The following is a 20,846-nucleotide window of genomic DNA, read 5'->3' as shown; positions in this document are numbered from 1 at the left end:
TTGGTAGGGAGGAGACCAGTTTACCGCCCAACCGTGTATTTGACTTTGGTCAATTTTTAGATATTGTGAAAGAATTGTAAATGATTGAATTCTCTTTCCAAAAGTCAATCGCTGGTTGTGCACACTTGCACATAATAATGGATCCTGTGTCGCATTTATGCTCATTTTTCAACTTTAATTTGAATACGCCCCTTAAAAGGGCAGAAGATTACGTCAATCAACATTTGAATCGGTCACTTATGGCTAAATAGTTTTGAAGCCAAAGCAGGTCATTTTATTTGCTTTTTTTGTTTTTGTTTTTCAATTCATGCCCTCATAGGTTGTCACAGGCCAAGGACCGTGATAAAAAGCTTGCAATTGCCCGAGAGTGATGTCAATCAACAGATCGGCCATATTGGAAATCATGTGAAGAGTGTTTATTTTTAAAATGGAATAATGGGGCGTATTTTTCATCTGTCAGTATTATGTGTTTTGGGGTAAATATTTTACACTGTTCGATTCACTAGACTGGTGAATGTAACCAGACCATGTTTGTGTATAATCGTGTCATGGGTGGACTATTATAGCACTTTTGGGTGAGTCATACCGGCTTTCAAATGTTCTAGTATCTAGTTTAAGACTGATGGTGATGTTTCTGTGATGAGTACACTTTGGAATGAGGATCATATAGAGTTTAAGCTTTCCAAAGATACGTATTTCAGTGACTGGTCAAATGGGGAAGACAAGACTTTAAGGGGTTACGTCTTCTTTTTAAGACCCCCAAAGTGAGTCCCTTTCCAAAACTGACCTTACTGAGCGTGTCCTGCAGGAGAGCAAGGTCATTGTGAGCCCGTTCCAGCTCTTTTTGCGCTTTTGCAGCCTCGGCCTCGGCTTCCTCCTTCCCCAGCCGGGCACTTTCCAGAAGCTGGCAGATGTCATTTTTGTCTCCCGCTGTGTGAAGGGAGTACAGCTCAGCCACCCTCTGCCTCTCCTGCTCCAACTGGGTCCGACAGCGGCTCAGCTCCGCCTGGTCGCTGCTGACTGCCGCTTTATATTCGTCCAGCGCCGCCGCCATGGCATCCCGCTCTTGCCGCTCACAGTCCATGACGCGTTCCATTTGGTGGTTCCTCTCTTTCAGGGCTCCGATAACGTCTTGGGCTTCGGCGTTGTCTTGCTCCGCCATCTTCAAAGTGTTGGATAGGTGCTGCTGCACCCCCAGCAACTGCTCTCTCTCGAAGTGGGCATTGTCCGCCAGGTCGGCGTAGCGCTGCTCCAGCTCCAAGTAGCGGCCGCTTTTGATATCCTCCTCCAGCACGTACGAGACGTGATGTTCATCCAAGAGAGAGCGAAGGTACTCGATCTGTCGACCGTAAAGCTCCAGTTTGTCGCTCTGCTGGCACAAGGAATCCATGAGGATGACCTTCTCTTCACCCAGTCGCTCGTTCTCCCCGTTCAACTCTTGGGTGATTTGCTGCAAGTCGGCGAGCTCCTGCAAAGTGGCTTGGAGCTCCTCTGAGGTGCTGTGCTGGTTCTCCTCCATCTGATGGATGCGCTCCGTGAGGCAGGCCACTGAAACCTCGCTGGCGTTTCCGCTGCTGCCCCTGCGCGAGCGCTCTCGGCTAGGCGCAGACTCGCATTCGGAGGAAGACGAGGCCCCCGACGGAGCGTCCAACGCGTCGTCGCTGGAGGTGACTGCCTGGTAGACCTCACTGGATTCGCTGTCCAAATTGTCCGCAGAGCCACCGTGCTGGTGACCGGTAAGGAGATCCTCTAAGGAGCCCGGGGCCGAGCCTTCCACCGAGGAGGTCAGGGTCGCCCCGCCCTCACTCTGTCCGCTAACCTCTGTCATGTCCGGACTCAGCGACGAGTAGTTGAACAATTTCTCCGAGCCGTCCAGCCTCTGCTCGAGGGAGAATCCGAGGGCATTGAGGCGGTCTTTGAGCATTCGATTCTCACTTTTCAGCAGGTTGAGCTCCTCCCTGATGGCCTGGTTCTGTTCTTGCAACAAGAGCAGAGTGGACTCGACATCAGCCGCTGTGATGGACGAAGCGTGCGGCTTCTCCCCTTCTTCGGGTTCTTCCTGCGGCTGAGAGTCCTTGCCTTCCATGCAGAGCTGGACCCTCATGTCTCTCAGTTCACTGCGAAGGTGGAGAATCTCCACATCCTTACTCTTTGCCAGACCGAGCAGGTCATTGACCTTCGTTTCCAACGCCACCTTATCGCTGATCTGGCCGTCCGATTTGGACTTGCTCATGCGGCTCTCGGACTCGGTCGAGGCCTGGCTGCGAGAGCGCTTCCCGGAGGTCGAGTCGCCCGCTGCCGACCCCGAAACCGGCTGCTTTTTAACGGCCGACGTCCTGGATGTCCGCAGACGGTCTCGTGTAGAAGTCGGCTCTTTTGAAGTCGATGACGCCGTACGCTTGCTTGAGGAACCTAATTAGGGACGGAACAAAAACGAATCTTGTGTTTACTTGTTCTGACAAAAAAAAGAAATCCTGAGAAAAAGCCAATGAAACTCAAATACCAAGAATAGTTGGTTGACATTTTTTTGCATGATAAAAAATATGTTTTAGGGATCGAACGATATGGGTTTAGGGGCCAATACCAATTATCAGTATTAAGAGAAGGGCGATAACGGATATTTATAACATATATTCATTTAATGTAAAAGCTTGAAAAGTAGTGTAAGAAAACAAAGAATTTTTGTTATAAATTCAAATAAAACTTGAACAGCTCTCTAAAACCTGTTAAATAATTTAGAATTTCCAAACAACTAACATGACTGATCTTTCACTTAAACCAAAAACTAACAGTGCAGAAAATCAAATTTGGCTTAGCAGAGACCGTATATAAAAAAGGTATTGAAAAAGTTAAATTGCTCCCTGTAACTTTTTACAATAGAAATGAAAAACCAGAAACATGACTTACATTAACTTAAATAAAAAAGTGCGGACACACCTGTTTTAGGGCCAGATTGATGAACTTGTGTGATATTAAGAGCTCATCACTTCCAGTTTAGCATGCTTCTTATGCCCGCTCACAAACACCAACACACGCGCTTGGCAAACTAATGTTATGATAACAGCTAATATCTCCATATGCACATGAACGTGCCTCTCTAAAACAAATCGAATAGACTTTTTACGCTTTCTCCTAATCGCAAACACTCTTCTATCACAGACGACGAGTAAGCTGAGGTGTCGCTCTCACTGGCTACACCCTCGGTCGCTTGACCAATTAGAAAATGCGTAGTGGGTAGCGAGGATAGCAGAGGAGGGGAGAAGTAGGGGAAAGAGAGAGAGTCTGGGCTTCATGAGACAATCGGCTCGTCGAATGAAAAAGATGCAGATACCGATATGTCAAATTTTGTGCCAATAATCGGTCGACCACTAATATGTTTGCATATTTCATTGATTTTGTAAGCATGTAAACAACAGCATTCAGAGAACCAATACCGGTTGTGTAACGTTGTCAGAGAAACAACATTTTTTCAAATGCAAATAACGTTTCAAATTGTAACAAGGATGCACATTAGGATACCATTATCAGACCAGTAAGAACTCCAACACCAAGAAAAAAATGGTTGGCGATGATACGTTTCCATTTTCATGGTTCGTACACCTTTCTTCATGGCACTATCAAAGCAAATATTTTTAATGTTTCCAGTACTTTCAAATGAAGAAATCCAGTGCCATTCAAAAGAACGTTTTTTTAAGGGTTGACGTTGATGATTTAAATCAAGTCGCTGTCTTGCTGCTAGCACATGAAATGAAATGAAATGATCTGCATTTCTCTAGCGCTTTTCAAGTCAATGACTTCCTAAAGCGCTTTACAATGCGCTCCACATTTCCCAATAGCGGCCTTGCAGCCATGTAAGGCGCTCACCTGCTTATTGGGGGTATTAGGGGTTCAGAGTCTTACCCAAGGACACTTCGACATGGAACACGGACAAGCCGGGATTCGAACTGGGATCCCTTGATCCCAAGACGAGCTCTCTACCTCCTGAGCTACTGCCGTTTTGCGTGGTTCCTATTTATGATCGATTTGTGTCAATGGGCTGCTAGAAGCTGAAATGAATTCTGTCATTCTGCTTTAATAAGGCTCCGTAGATGTTGGGTGACAATAAAGTTAAATACGGAAGACTGAGAAAGAAAGTACGGCAATGTATAAAAAGTTAAAAAATGAGCCAAATTTAGACTCATTTTAAAGATATTGATGGCTCCGAAGCACTGTGCATTCATTCGTTCAATCTTAGAGACTGCTGATTTTTTTCTTTTTTAACCTATATTTTTATGGTTTTTTGGCGGAAGATCTGTGTCTAAATTAGTTCAAATGGAATTGTAAATAGTTAAAAAAATGCATTTTATCATTTATTTATGGCACTTTTATTATTTTGCATTTTTAGGGATTTTGAGTTGTTGTTCTACTTTAAATAATTGTTTAGTATTTGATGTTTTTCATAGATCTGTGAATATTTCAATTCATATTTCTTGTGTTTTTGTTCTGCAAAACACATGAAATTAAATACTAAATACTAAGTAATGTGGTGCATATTGTTTCGTTATTATTGATAATATACCTTTAAAAAAATAATCTGAGGAGCCCTTTGGGAGCCAAAAGGCAAGACTCTTCTCAGTGAGCTGAGCCGAAAGAGCCGCTGCTAGAAAATAGCTGGAATTCCCATGACTAGTCTGATAGACCTGTCCTCTTGGATGCAACAGCAGGGGGCGGTAACGCTTCATATGACAACTAGATAATGAGGACTACACTAGAGCCACCATTGGAGTTATTTTTATGCACTTTTGTTATTTTTCTTCATTTCAAAGTGTGGTCTATCAAGTCAGACTGCCAGGAAACACAGCAACGGAAATCATTTCAAGCATTTTCAAGCACTTCAGCAAAATTCATGCTTTTTCCTGACCTCGAAAACACAACATTCAGGTACTAGATGTGTTTCTGTAAAGTAAAAAAAGATTAGGCACTCGTCAAGTCACATCAAATTTTGTGGATGAACAAAACAGCCGAGCCACTGTCCCCAAAAAGAAAGAATACATGTAAAAAGCCACTAATTGAATCTTTTCTTCCGGCGCCGTCACGAATGGCAGCCACTCCAGCAGCTCCCGTGTTATTTTCGATTGTTCTCGATTGTTCTCAGCTCAGGGATGCTGCTGGAAATGTGAATTTCCCTTCGGGGATGAACAAAGTATCTATCTATCTATCTATCTATCTATCTAAATGCTGCATAATAGCTATTAATAATAATAATAATAATAATAATTTCCTTGTATTGTCATTCTGTGTAACAATGTACACAGAACGAAATGTCGATTGCACCTGACCCGATGCAGCCGCAGCCAAGAGAGGGCGCCGCCGACCACTTTTTAAGTCTTAGGAATGACTCGGCCGGGGCGCGAACCCGAACCTCCCAGTCTCAAAGCGGGCGCCTTACCATCTAGGCTACTGAGCTGGTATATAAAGAGTCCTACTCAAGGCCTCTTGTTTGTTCGAAAAAGCATATTTTCCCCTTATTTGGAAAAATGGTTGGTTGGTTGGATCCCTTAACCACTAGGGTCCTAGGGGCAGCATTTCTTCTGGTGTGTCTTGGAAAAGTAGAGCCAGGTGGCACCCATCTCTCTCAGGCCATGAACACTATAAAGACTTTTTGTGTAGCCTCTCGAAAGGATAAAAATAATAACTGATAAAAACGTGGAATAGCAGCATGTGTAGCGTTTTTAACACATTAGCGTTCCTGTAAAATTGGCCTGAAGTCCCAATCCAAGATGTACCCACAGTCACCTGAAGGCTCTTAGGAGAATATGGACGCTTTTGGCCTCTTTTGAAAGGGAACACTCTCAGGTTTTGTCTTAAGGCGAAAATCATATAACAGAATGTTTTTATAATTGTTCTGGGTTTTATTTAGCAATCAAAAGCCTGCAGATGAGTGAAGCATAGGCATCTTACAAGTGCGACAATAGCTTGTGTGTTTTGGAGTCAATATTTGACTCCAATTTAACCCTATCGACTCCATGTTTGCAGACATTCCACCCATTTGGTAACTTCCAGGGGACGTCATTGGTAAGCGAGACCGATTGTGAGGTTTCTCTGATGAATACATTTTGAAATCCTATCTGAAATGTAAAGAGATTGCACTTTCCAATGATATGTGGCAGTGACTGTTGACACGTATTTGCTCATCAACATTCTGACGAGGATAAGAGGATTATACCACATACCTGTTGTTTTTTGCTTGTTGTCCCCAGTGCTGGTGGTGGTCCCGATCGACGCCGTTCTCCTGGTTTTGCCCACAACATTACTTGAAGCGGGATTTCCTCCGGCCATAGCAGCTAAAAGATCATCGTTGCTTTTCACCTGACGGCACATTATAGGAACACAACATTCGGGCACGTCTGGTAAAAACAAACAACTGCATAGAAGCAAGACGGCGCTCGTCACCTTGGAGAGAGATAGGGCACTGTTGGTCTTGGATGCGGCTTTTCCTGTACCGGCGGTAGAGGAGGCCTCCGCCTTGCCTCGATCGCTACTCGCCTTATTCACCGCAGGCCGGCTGGACTTCTTCATACTGAGTTCCCCGGTGCCGAAACATTTACAGCCCGGTCTGAGCAGACGAGAGCGAGGAGAAAGGTAACACATGTTGAAATATATGCCTATCGCTGCGTAGGAGGCAAATTCTTTCCATTAAAGATATTCCTAAAACATGTAGGGAAAAAATACCTGAGAGGAGGAACATATATACTCTCTTACTTTAGCACTTCTCTCTATCCTGCTTAATTCTTTCCTTATACATTCTGGTTTGCCCGCGTCCCTGCGTCCTAGACGCATTATTTTTGCTGAGGACGCATCGTGTCAAATCAACGTGCGTCCCCGGGACGCAACTCTTTTGACACGAAATTGTCATTATCATTTTTTAACAAAGATTTACCGCACTCCAAACTTTTCGTGAGGCAGATCCGCCATTGTTGTTTTGGTCTCGCGGTTCGAGTTTTCGTCCGCACGCCGAGCTCCAGTTCGAGTTGTGTGGTGAAAGTCCGTTTCTTTTTAGAGAACCGGCTTTTTCGGCTCAACTCATTAAAGAGAGCCGGTTCTCCAACGGCTCACTTGCTTTGATGCATTATATTACAAATGATTATGTTGTATAAACAAGTTTAATGCAGAAAATGAATTTATAATTCGAATAAGAAAATGTATTATTCTACTTAATTATATTTGCATGTATTTTTTTCCTTCTACAGTGAACGTCCAAGCGACTTCATTTTTGAACTTTTTTTCATAATAAACCTCATTCATGTCAAGCAACTCAGTGTCTCACAACAAAACGTTCATTAACAATATATATGATACAAGGAAACACATGTACAATATAACATGTTAAACTACATCAATAAACATGTGTGGAAAAAAAAAAAGATTTTTTTGTATTTTGTAAGGGAAAATACGACAGTTTGTAAGGGCATGGAGCACACTCCATTTTGGGGAGCCATAGATCTCTGTTGGGACCCATAGATTTTTGAGCATGCGAGTCCCCGGGACCCATCACTTTTCACAGCTCAAATGAACACTGCTTATAGTATCCTCTAGTAGTGCGGGGATTGGGGACCCTTTTGACCCAAAGAGCTATAAAAGCAAAAATATGAAGATTTTTTCTAAGAGACACACGCTATATATTTTACTACAAAATTCAACAAGACAAAGCAATTTATTTCACGATGTGACGTTAGATGCTTTGATGAAATCCATGAAATAATAATTATGCCAGAGCCTGTGTCTCATATCAATATAAATATCTATCTATCTATCTACCTTGGTCATATCCCTCAAGAGGGGTGACCGACCGCAAGACAAACACATAAAATAACAAATAAAACTAAAAAAAAAGGGAAAGAAATAGCAAAAAAACACACACAAACATTTTTGGACCATGGCTAACCCAAATGCCAAAACACCCAAACAAGTTAAGCACCTCGGCACCCGAGTCGGTCATGCTTTCGTCCCTCCGGATCAAACGGGACACAAGAAAGCGGCCATGTCACTACGGTCAGGTTCGAAAGCAGGGCCCGACAGCTTTCACTGGTTTACCCCTGCCGCATCATATAGGTGCCCTGCCCATCCCTTAGAACGTGTCCACACACCCCACTATCCTTTTACAACACCTCTCCACTCATTCCTATAACCAACAAACAGTTATGGGGCCAATATAAATATACCTCTTAAAATTTGTCTCCCGAGTGTTGAGGCATATATGTCCTAAATGGCACAGGCAGTTATTTTGTAAAAATGTTCCATTATACTGCAAAAGAGAATAGCAGCAAATAGTGCAGACGGCGCTGGGCAAACGAGAAAGAGTGTGCGCCATGTCTATAGCTTCCGCCCTATCCTACCGCTCCATCAAATTGCTCTAGGTGCTCTCTGAGCTTCTGTGCAAAAGACGTCCGTTTTAGGGTAAAGTTTGATGGGTGTCTTTTCAGCATAAAGTGTCTCAACAATGAACAGAGATTGTTTAATGAGCTTTCATCCATCCATCCATCCATGATCTGCACCGCTTATCCTCAGTAGGGTCGCGGGGGTGCTGGAGCCCATCCCAGCAGTCTTCAGGCAGTGGGCAGGGGACAACCTCAACTGCTTGCCAGCCAATCGCAGGGCACACAGGGACAGACAACTCGCTCGCTCATTCACACCTAGGGAACACTTGGACCGGCCAATTAACCTGACATGCATGTTTTTGGAATGTGGGAGGAAACCCACGCAAGTACGGGGAGAACATACAAACTCCACACAGGAGGTTCGATCTCATGACCTCAGAACTGTGCCGCACACGCGCTAACCACTGCGCCGCCATCCTGCACATGAGCTTTCATATAAAGGATTATTTCGCGATTTACAGCCAAGACGGGGTTGTGGGGCTGTCAACTGTCGTCAAGATTGTGCTCTCTATACTGGACCAAAAACCTTTTTTCCACCAGTATTGTTTCGCACTCGTATGCGCGAAAACTGGCTCCGCATGAAGTAGTATGTTAAAATAATGTGCAAGTTCTACTTTATCTCCGAGCCATAAGTACACTACCCATGAAAAAAGCCATGTATGGTTCACGAGCCATATGTAGCCATGCCATAGGTTCCCGACCCCCGCTCTAGTGTTAGTAATATTACAATTCAAATCCCACCACACAGACAGCATTCAATGGGGGAAAGCGAGGTTCTGGATTTAGTAAGTATTTGGGTGGACAACACGCTGCTGTTAACATCCATGACTACTTCTGCAAACACGATTACATTGCGTATGACAGTTGTGGCGCATTCACACAGGAATATCAATTCGCATTTAGTTGGTAATGTAAATGATGTGACTAAACATCAGATTTCACCCCAAAAAATCGAAAATGAGCATTAAGCTCTGCAGTGCGAAACAAGCCAAAGTTGCAGTCACACCCACCCAACACAAATGAAATGATCTGCATTTCTATAGCGCTTTTCAAGTCAATGACTTCCCAAAGCGCTTTACAGTGTGCTCCACATTTCCCAATAGCGGCCGTGCAGCCATGTAAGGTGCTAACATGCTTATTGGGGGTAGTAGCGGTTCAGTGTCTTACCCAAGGACACTTCGACATGTAACACGGACGAGCCGGGATTCGAACTGGGATCCCTTTATCCCAAGACGAGCGCTCTACCTCCTGAGCTACTGCCGCCCCAAAGCGTCCTCCCTTATCTTTTGCCCCCACTGCCATTTATTAGAAACACAATACGTGGATATCAATGACAATAAAGACCATTGAATTCAATTAAAAATCCACAAAGGAGTGAACCGGCAATAACCAAAGCGCGAAGTCTATCTGTACTTTAGCATCATGATAATAAAGACCATTAATTCAACCGCAGTTCTGTTTTTATTTGTTGATGCATCATTGTTATTTTGTTCGTAGTATACTCTCATTCGGTATTGAAGTCATCTCGAGGTAAGTTGGCATGTTACTCGGGCTGCAACTAAGGATTCATTTTATAATCGATTCATCGGTTCATTATCTTTTTTATTAATCGATGAATCGGATTTCCCCCCCCCTTTCTTCAAATATTGAAACAGACAGAAGAATAGTGCACAAAATATTTTATAATATGAAACAAAACAAAAATTCAAGTTAACATGACAATCAACAAATTACAAACAAATATATGCTATAATCCTCCAAATATGTAACACACTCTTTTACTAACACCTTATTATTTATCATCAAGATCATTTTTAAAAAAAAAAGAAAGAGCAATACAATTCATTTCATGTGTAGGAATTCTTTTTATTTATAAAAGTGTAAATCCAATTTTCGAAATGTTGTCGATAAGTGTTTTGTTTTATTTGGTTAAATCTTTGAGTAACATTCCCAATCTGAAAATGATATATAATATGCTAAAAAAATCCGCCCCCTTGTGTAGAGTTAAACATGTCATTATTATTATTTTCAATTTTATTTGATTTACTCAATTTTCATTCTCCGCATTTCTGCAGCATTTTTTGTTCCTTTGAAAAATTTTAACTTTGATCGTGGATGTGTGGCTCAAATATCAAACTTGAAGTAAGAAGTCAAAAGAATGAAAATAGTAAACGATAAAGGGCAAAAACAAGGCTTAACTCATGCTGACACAGAACAATTTACACATGCACGCCACCCGCTCGTTGACAATTGAGGGTGGGATTACAGTGCAAACAGTGGGACTAATCCGGGAGGTTGAGTCAGGCATTACAAACACCAGGCTGTGGTTTCGCTTTCTGTTCCTCATCATTGCTCGACAGTGACCCCTGTATTCTTAAATTTATTAGCTTAGTTCTAAACCAAATTGCTATAATTAGTTTTTAATCTGTTCATTTTGAAGGCATAGTTGGTCAATACAAAGTACAGAATGTTAGATTATTAAAATGTGTCACTGACAGGGTTGGGTAGGGTTACTTGAACTGGATTACTTTCAATGACTTTTGAATGACTCCAATACAAAACATGCTAATAAAAGACAAAAGAAACTAAATATGAATAAAATGATGACTCACAACACGTGGTAAGGTTTCTCTGCTGGCTTTGATCTCTTTGATCTCCGGCAAAACGAACATCAAATGCGACAGAAAGGAAATGAAAATGAATCCAAACATAATTTTTGCCATTCCATGTATTCCGTTACTCCCCAAGCCTGCACAAAATGGAGTCATTTTATTCCTATTTAGTTTCTTTTGTCTTTTATGAGCATATTTGCTATTGGAGTCATCCAAAAGTCATTGAAAGTAATCAAGTTAAAGTAACCCTACCCAACCCTGGTCACTGAATATGTTGTCACTTTATTAATAACACTCATAAGGTCGCTAACTATTCCTAATTCCGTAGATGTTGACAATATCTGCGTATTACTTATTATTGCAACCTGGTCATCCTGGAAGGGGGAGTGTCAAGGTTTCTTCATTTATGTTGAGGTTTTTGTGTTTTTCCTTGCCCTCATGTAGGTTTTAGATCAGAGCATGGTGTCATAATAGTCTGTGGTCTGCGCAGCCCTTTGAGACTCTTTGTGATTAAGTGCGTCACAAATAAACGACTTGACTTGACTGTTGGATGAGTTTTGAGCTATATTACCTTCATGATTTAATCAGCACAACATTTCTTTGATAATCACACCATCAATTGAGTTGTGATAAATGTGCTATACAGTATTTATCCACATATGCGAATGAAGTATATAAGTTCTGTGTTCATTCTGTTCCAAGGTTTAACATCCTTTCCCAGCATTAGTCAGCCATACCTGGGTTCCGTCTTAAAAAAGGTCTGAGAATATGTGACTTTCTAACTTTTTCAGGAGATTCCATCCTAGTAAATTGAATTTTCCATTTTGTCAAATCTACACCCTTTTCCTTTAAGAGAGGGGAGAAACATTTTGTCGATGTCTTTTCTGAGGGAGACCTTTTCCTGGCCCTTGGGTGGGAGACCGCTCTCCTGATCAAGAAGTCCAGAATGACTCTTGTTTATTTTTCAACTTTTTGATAAAAGTCCTCAACTCAACTGGTCTTTTATCATCATATTTTCCCTTCGTCTAAACACTCAGTCTGGTCCCGGGAGTTATACACGCCAACAAATACCATACAAAGTTCAGTTTCTTACAGTTTAAAAATGGTTAAGTCCAAACTATAATATTGCTTTCCAAAGTAACGATAATAAAACGGGGCACGATTATTGTTGAGAGGAATTCCAACCTTTTGGTCAAATTTAAGTGAGAAAAGCGCTCTCCTGCTCCTCTAACCGTTTGAAATCGATGTCGTTCGCCGGTATAATGTATAAAAAGGCAGATACCGATATCCTTCAAACTCCGAAATATCGGTGCCGACCTCCAATGTTAATGTCGAAAAATTCTATTAAATAAATTCTAAGCGCACGGGGCAGGACTTTTCATTTTCAAACAACTCCAAGGCAAAAAGGAGCAGACTTTACAATTGAAATGTTTGAGGGAAATGCATTTCCCAATCATCAAAGTCTGGTAAATCCCTGATCCTAACCCAGTTCTTTACTTTCTACTCCGTGAAAACAAAATGGAAGGCAGGTAAAAGCAGTAAAAGCAGGGCAAAGTCAATCCAGACATCTTCGTTTCAAACACATTTCATTGGTACATAAAGCTGAACCATAAAAGTTATACGACGACCTAACTATGCACTTTTTTTCATGTAACACGGTGCGGACGTAGCCATTACTTGATGTATATAATTCACTGCATATGATGAAGATTATGTTCTGGTTTGGCACGGACGAAGACTCGATGGCAGTGCGGCAAGCCAGGTGAGCTCTCTCAAAAAAAGAGAACGATAAAAAGAAATCTAGGCATTTTGGAATCACAGAGAGAATGAGTCCATAAACCCCTTCACGTTCATGTAAAATCTGAAAATATAAACTTTGTATTTTACACATTCTTCTATGTGTAGTTCTAGCCGTTTCCATAAGCGTTCATTTGGAGACGGCCAGATTACAGCACTAAAACCTTTGCAACTGTGTATTTTACTTTGGTTAATTTTTAGACATTGTGAAAGAGTTGTAAATGTTCTCAAAAGTAAAATGTTGCATTTTAGTCACCGAGTTGCCGCATCTTGTCTTCTTCCGTTATGCTTTTAGCACTTGCTTTTGACAACACAGCGATATCTAATGTAAAAACGAAACACACTGCCCCTTGAACTTTCATTTTCAGGCCGGGGCCTCAACTATCATCCTGGGGGCCGTAAGTTTGAGACACCTGGTCTATCTATCTATCTACCCTGGTCATATCCCTCGAGAGGGGTGACCGACAAACACATACAAAAACAAAGAAAATGTCTAAAGCAAACAACAACCATTGTCAAATGAGCACAACTTAGAGAAGTCAGACCTTTACAACACTATCGCAATGTCTAAAAATTGGCCAAAGTAAAATACCTGATTGCAAAAGGTTTTAAGGCTGTAAACTGGTCATCTCCAAATGACCACTTTTGGAAACGCATACCTTGAAAGAAATGTGTAAAAAAAAACAAAAAAAAAAACAATGTTTAAGGCTTTTCGATATCGTCCCAGATGTTTTCTCGCCAAAATGCCCATGCTACACTCATCTGCAGGCATTTGATTGCAAAAAATAAATTCAGCCGAGACTAAAAACTTTCTATGTGTGTTCTAACTCAGACGACACATAGTTAGAAGGACTTGCAACACATTATTTCAATTTGGGACAATACTTGAGTTTTAACTTTCAACATAGACCAAAAGCGTCCACATTCTCCAACATACTTGGATTGAGATTTTAGGCGAATTTCACAGAAATGTTGATTGGTTAATAATCAAATTTTTTGATCAGTTTGTTGTTGCAGCCCTAACCATCTTCATTAGCAAAGTTCTCATCTTTCACCAATATAAGCTTAAAGTGAATTGAATCGACGTTTCAGGTTTGAAACCTTCAAACCGGCCAAGGAATAAGGAGATAAGCGTGGGAAGCTGCTTGAAACCTCCCCTACATTCAGAAAAGACGTCCTAAAATAACACCCCCGAATGCAGTTTTGGTTACGCCTAAGTGGGAGATGTTAAGGAGTTGGACATTTTGAACGATGACTGACATTTGACAGCCCAACTGGTGTGAAATGGTGAGCTCTAGATGATGCAGAGCTCAAAGACTTGAAAGCACCATGTACCGCATAGGGCATTTTACAGGCCACGAAGCTCTGATTGAAGAAGAGGAGAATAAGAGAGGAGCGATAAGCCAAGTATAGTCCGTTTTGAAAGAACTACTCCCAAAGACCTGTTTGTTTATTTCCTGTTGAAGCTTCAACATCAGGGAGGCGCTTCCTCGCTGGAACGACAGCTTCCTGCAATGGCGTCCCCAAAGAAACCTCCCTACAAGGCATGGACAAGCGGTCTGCATGAGAGAGAACAGACACTTCTTATGTGACATCGCCTTGCCTGGCAGAATGAGAGCCGTGACGGACGGCAGAAGCACCCTGACAGATACCAGTTGAATAAGCATTTGAGTTGAAACAAACAATGACGGCAGAAGAATAGAATTTTTATCATTTATTGAAGTGCGCTGGGCTGTGCCAAAGGGCAAGGTTCTAAACCCGATTCGGAATTTCATTACAGTGGAACCTCGGTTTTCGAACGCCTCTCAGTTTGAACAAATCGGAGTCCGACCCAAAATTGAGAAATTCCTGCTTCGCTGTTCGGTAAAAAAAAACAGAGTTCGAAAGCCGGTAATGCGTGAGTGCGTACGCTAGGGTGCCATGCTGAGCGGCGTACGGGTGTAGATCGCTCATTTCTTGACCGACTGTTATCGCGTGCGGACGCGCTTCGTTTTGCTTTCGCTTTTAATATAGGTATACGAAGTGTTTTAACCCCTAATGATGCCTCCGAATAAAGTCAGTGCAAGCAGCAAAGTTGCTACAGGTGAAAAAAGAAAAGTAGTGCGTACAACTATTGCTGATCTTGCCTGCGCCTTCTGATGACCACCACAAAGGTAAGAAATCCTATTCATAATTCTTTTCTTGATCCTTTTTTTTTATTTTTACACGTTCACGTTAGCGTCATCTTTCGTTCGGAAGATTACGATAATGCGAACGTACGATTAGCCTGGGTTAGCTTTAAGTTTACGTGAAACATTCAGTAAACATTGAGGGTGTTTGAACAGAGCCCAACATTGAGGGTGTTGGAACGGAGCCCCCTTTCCAATGAACCGCTCACCACTTGTTGTGGGGTGCTAAGTGATTTGTAAACGACCTGATTTTTTAATTTTTACACATTCATGTTAGCGTCATCTTTCATACGGAAGATTACGATAACGCGGACGTACGATTGGCCTGGGTTAGCTTGATATTTACGTTAAACATTCAAGGTAAACATTCAGGGTGTTGGAACGGATTAAAACGATTGACATTATTTTTAATGGGAAACATGATTTCGGCGATCGAACAAATCGGCTTTCGAACAGGGTTCTGGAACGGATTATGGTCGAGAACCCAGGTTCTACTGTATATCTGTTAAGATGAAGAAAGAAGACGGCAAAGCTTATCTGCAAATCAAACGGAGGGACTTGCAGCCCTCGAATTATTCCAGGATCTGCAGCGAGCTTTTCCAAGGTACGCTTGATGGATTTCCATGCAATTTTCCGAGACACTCAACATAATAAGATAGCTAGTGCTAACCAACTATGTTAGTGTCCTACCTTTGCCATTTCATATAACGGAAACGAGCCGCTTTTATTGCTGTGTTTCAAAATCGTGATCCTTCGAATAGCACATGTACAGAAAACTGTAATGTGTTCTACCATGAAGCTTATTACGCAGAAACAAACTGCCCAATCATTACCAGCTAAAAACCAGAGCACAACGTTCAAAAGATAAAATATCATATCGCCACAGTGAATATTTTCAAAACGCTCAAAAGTCAAGTTGCAAATGCCCCATGCTTTACTGTTCTATTAAATTTCTCCAAAATTGAGATACCAACTCGTTTTAGGAACGTTTGGACTAGAGGGACGTTTCGCAACGGGGGTGCAATTTAACAAAGCGCCAAAACGCGTACCAGTAACGAAGAACACAGTCTACTATAAGTTATTCGATCGGCACTGGTGTATGGGGATACTCCATTTACAGTTGTAGTATTACATATGGTGTGGACTGAAGTCAGGCAGACTGGAGGATTTGGTTAGATGTGTGAATATGTCAGGAGGAAGACTGTAGGTGTCGTTAGCTAGTCCTGCTAATGCTATCCTGACTTTCTCTAAATAGCGTTCTTTGTGCTTTCCAACAAGGTGTTTCACCTCATCCAACAGTCGGACAATATTGGTTTGACTAGTCATTGCCAAAGGTGTTGTATAGCATAGCTTTTGCAGTTGTTGTCTATTGTTTAATGGCCTCGTCCACCGTTTACTACAGTTTACTAGCTTCAGTCATGGTATCGTTACGTGTGTGCAAAGGGTCAATGAAAAAAAAAACAGACAAAACAAGTGCCAGGAATTAATTTCGAAATATAATAGAACGTGTGTATTGAGAGCATCATCTCCAGACGGAAGAGCAGCTTCAGCGACAGACTGCTGTCACAGTCTTGTTCCACGGACAGACTGAGGAGATCATTTCTTCCTCATGCCATGAGGCTCTTTAACTCCACCCCGGGGAGTAAAAGCCCACATGAAACCCCACGCTCACATTTGCATATGACCCCTATTTTTATGACACTGTGTATTTTATGTAGCACTATTCAAATACTCTATATCAACACGTTACATTGGGTCTTATGTATGATATTCCTGTTCCTTTATTATTGTTTTATTTTCAATACAAGGATACTGCTGGAAGTGTGAATTTCCCTATGGGGATGAATATCTATCCATCTATCTAAATGATGACAACAACGAAAGCTAAAAAAAACAAAACAATCTAAAGTGTGTGAAACAGGGCTTGCAGCAAAAGAGTCATCCGATCTTATGCAACATCAGACCAACGCTGATTTATTTGGCGAGCGAGCTGACAATTGATATGGGCACACCCAAAACATTAGCATCACGGCTAACGCCCTTACCATCCGATTTGACCTGCAATGCTAAAAGTTATGATCACTAAAACGAAAAGCTTTTACACAAATTCATCGCAGCCGGGAGGGTGTTTTAATTTTCCAGCTAAATGAACATATAAGGCAAAAGGAGAACGCCAACGAAAGAATTAGCTATAGGGTCAGGCATGCAGGGAATTTCGCTCATTTAGCTTCCTGTTTGTACAAAAGCTTTCAAAACAAGAGCAACCGAAGCTGCCAATTGCGTCATTGGTTCCCACGACACTTAAACAGAGTTGTTTTTAGCAAGCTATCTTCATACCTTTTCAAGTATTTAGCAAGATTTTTGAATATTCCATTTTTCACACGGCTCATTTACGGCACCAAGCAGTACTACCAATAGAATAGAATAGAATCTACCTTTATTGTCATTGTTACAACATGGGTTGAATATATTGTGACAACGAAATTGGACGTGGCACTCCAGGTCCACATTTTAAAGAAAACAAAGCGATAAAGGAACAAAGAAGATGTTTGTACTGTCCTTGATTCCATAGGCTTTGTTTTCCTCCTGAGGGGGGTGTATGAGGGGGTGAGGGACAGACAGAGATGGCCGGATCCAACTAGACGTTTGATATTACTGTACACACGGTCCAGTGTTTTTTCCCTAATTTCTCAGTCCACGTATTGAATGAATTTAGGAAGTACAGTCCTTAAGCACGCCCAATTAAAGTCGCCGGCGACGATAAAAGCTCCGTCGGGGTGTGCGAGCTGCTGTTTATTGATAGCAGCGGCCGGGAGATTTAGCGCTATGCTAACGTTAGCATCCGATGGAACGTTATAGTACTGCGTAAAAGTGATCGAAGTAACTGTTGCATACTAGTAATAATTCCGACTTGGCATTGAAAATCCTATTAGAAATGACAGTGACCCAAGGCAAAACTGGAACCCTAATTTTGGATTAGGGGTCTTCAACGTGGTGCCCGTGGACACCAGGGTGTCCCGCAAGGACAGTTGAGGTGCCCGCTGAGCTGTTCTGAAAAGAGCTAATCGGTGCTGGATCATTGTGATTTCCTTGTAAAATGATTTCTTTTATTTGGTGGACTTTGTTAAAACTTTATTTTTAAGAATGGAACAGACTAAAAACGGTGATAGCGTTGTTATTTCAAATACATTCCAGTTCATGGTCTTGACTTCTATTTTTGGGCAATTAATTAAGAGAGTAGAATTTTTTGTGTCTGAAAAATATGTATTTCAATGTATTTGTTTGTTTTACAGAAAATACAACAAACTAAACTTCAATGTATGGGTTTTACAAAGAAAAGAGCAAAAAAATGTGCAGTTGTTTTTAGCAAGCTATCTTCATACCTTTTCAAGTATTTAGCAAGCTATCTAACTAGATTTTACATTTTTTGCATGCAATCTAGCTAGGTGTACATGGATGGTGTGTTGAGAGGGATGAATGCAAGAGTATTTGTCAGAGGTGGAACGGTATGGCAGGTAAGTCAGTTGTTTGCAGATGACACAGCGCTTGTGGCGGATTCTGAGGAAACATTGAGAAGGTTGCTAACGGAGTTTGGAAGGGTATGTGATAGGCGTAAGTTATGTGTGAATGTTGGGAAGAGTAAGGTGATGAAGTGTTCACGTAATGGAGTGGGCATGGCGTTGGAAATCGGATTGAATGGACAGGTGCTGGAAGAAGTTGAAAGTTTTAGGTACTTGGGTTGTGATGTGACTGCAGTTGGTGGAATGGAGTGCGAGGTATTGCACAGAGTCAATCAAGGAAGCAAGGTTTTGGGTGCTTTGAGGAGAATGCCGACTGTGTTGTACGGTGCAGAGACTTGGAGCCTGAACGCAGATTTGAGAAGGAAATGAAATGTTTTTGAGATAAAGTGTTTAAGGAGTATGTTAGGAGTGACAAGATTGGATAGATTGAGAAATGAAATTGTGAGAGACAAAACTGGAGTAGTAGTGGAGCTGACCTAGCGTGTGGATAAGAGAGTACTGGTTTGGTTTGGACAGATGGAGAGGATGGATGAGGAGCCAATGTTGAAGAGGATCTACAGAGCAGAAGTCAATGGAAGGAGACCGAGGAAGGCCGCGATGGACGTGGATGGATGGTGTTATGAGTGCTCTGCAGGAAAGAGGTCAAAATCTAGTGGAAGCTTGAGCTCTTGTTGGTGATAGGAATGAGTGGAGAGGTGTTGTAAAAGAATAGTGGGAGGTTTGGAAGGGATGGGCAGGGCACCTGTATGATGCGGCAGGGGTAAACCAGCGAACTAAAGAGTGTGTTGTGTCACCCTGACCCGAGTGAGGTGGCCGCTTTCTGGTGTCCCGTTTCATCTGGTGGGACGAAAGAAAGACTAACTTAGGTGCCTGACTTGTTTTGGGTCTTTGGGCATTTTGGTTGGCCATGGTCCAAAAATTTTGTGTGATATTTTTTTGCCACTTTTTTTCTCCTTTTTATTTCCTTTGTATGTTTATCTTGCTGTCGGTCACACCTCTCGAGGAATATGACCAAGGCAGATAGATAGAATCTAGCCAACATTTTAGCCTTTTCAGCTAGCTATCTAGCTTTGGTTTTAGCTTTCCATCAGGCAATTTAGATGGCTTTTTACTCGTTTAGCTAGCTTTCTAGCTCCATTGAATTGCTTACCCGTTTACCTTTGTAGCTAACTACCAAGCTACCTTTTTACCTTATTAGCAAGTCATCTAGCTAAGTTGCTATTTTAGAAATGCATACGAAAGTGGGTGCCCTTTGCAATCATTAGAAACAAATAGTAGCTCAACGTTTGAGATGATAGTTTCCCGTCGAAATGGATGAATTGTAAAGCATGGGGAGTTGTTTTAAGAGTCCAACTTCATGCAATCGAGCATAAATGGAGAAAAGTCTTGCAGATGTACTCAGGTATTGTGTCACATAGCTTACAGAGTCGCTTCTTTTGAAATAGTTCACAAGGCACTTCCATGCCATTTTATCCTCCCGTCTTCACAAAATCGGAATCTTTGCCAAACGACAAGACTCGTAAATGGTTTAAGCGAGTAGTAGGAGATTTAAAATGATAAACTGAGAGTGTACACACTGCGACTCGTCTGCACTTAAATGTTTCAACTGTGCGAATGCTAACGCTAAAGCTAGCGAGCGAGCTAACCGCGTTAGCATAGCCGGCAAAGAAGCAAAAAAGTGCACTCACCCGACTACTTCCCTCCGACTTTTTCACCTTGGTGCCTTGCTCAAAGGTGACGTCGCACCGAGCGTCGTTGATGCCACTGCAAGGCGAGCGGCATGCGTTTTGCAAGTCGGCTCGTTTCTGCTGAAGAGCCTCTGCACCATGGGCGTCACCAGCCCGTTTTGGGGGGTGCTTTAGCACCCCCGAATTCCACTCAAGCGCCTCCACAAATGATGGCAGTTTCCAAATCGATTCTCCTTAATAAAAGACAATATAGGCTTCGATATCATTAAAAACGCTAATTTAAAAAAAACAAAAAAAACACATTGTCAACAACGCGGCGTTGGAAATTACAACGATTTAGGGTTAGGGGTCTTCAACGTTTTTCTAGCCGAGAGTAATTGTTTGCTCATTATGAGCGCAAAAGCCCCCCAATTCATTTGCATTTTTATAATCACTTAACTTGTACTACTTACGTTGTTACTATATTATTACCAGGTTAATTATTGGAAATAGAAAATAATAAAGAAAGAGAGAAAAGGATAGAAAGTAATAGGGAGAGAAAGAAAAATGGAGGAAGAGAAAGATAGAGAGTAAGATAGAAGAAGAGAAAGATAGAAAGAGGGAAAGATAGAAAGGGAACGATAGAAAGAGGGAAAGATAGAAA

The 20,846-nt window shown here is 41.9% G+C and overlaps 1 protein-coding gene across 1 annotated transcript in view; it reads right to left on the bottom strand.

Moving 5' to 3' along the window:
* Window positions 1-20,350, bottom strand: part of LOC148366525 (cytospin-A-like) — a 45,536-nt gene extending 25,186 nt beyond the window's left edge. Inside the window, exons 1-4 of the mRNA XM_088336988.1 lie at window positions 20,204-20,350; window positions 6,433-6,595; window positions 6,213-6,348; window positions 788-2,412 (exon numbers count right to left, since the gene is read on the bottom strand). Coding sequence (XP_088193114.1) covers window positions 788-2,412; window positions 6,213-6,348; window positions 6,433-6,558 — 1,887 coding nt within the window. The 5' untranslated portion in view covers window positions 6,559-6,595; window positions 20,204-20,350. The remainder of the gene's footprint in view (window positions 1-787; window positions 2,413-6,212; window positions 6,349-6,432; window positions 6,596-20,203) is intronic.
* Between the last annotated feature and the right edge of the window lie 496 nt (window positions 20,351-20,846).

This window comes from Urocampus carinirostris, chromosome 5 (assembly GCF_059441175.1).
Source record: "Urocampus carinirostris isolate Australia breed hairy pipefish chromosome 5, RoL_Ucar_1.0, whole genome shotgun sequence".
NCBI lineage: Eukaryota > Metazoa > Chordata > Actinopteri > Syngnathiformes > Syngnathidae > Urocampus > Urocampus carinirostris.
The sequence above is the reverse complement of the archived record's forward strand: the minus strand, read 5'-3'. Positions and strand labels throughout refer to the sequence as shown.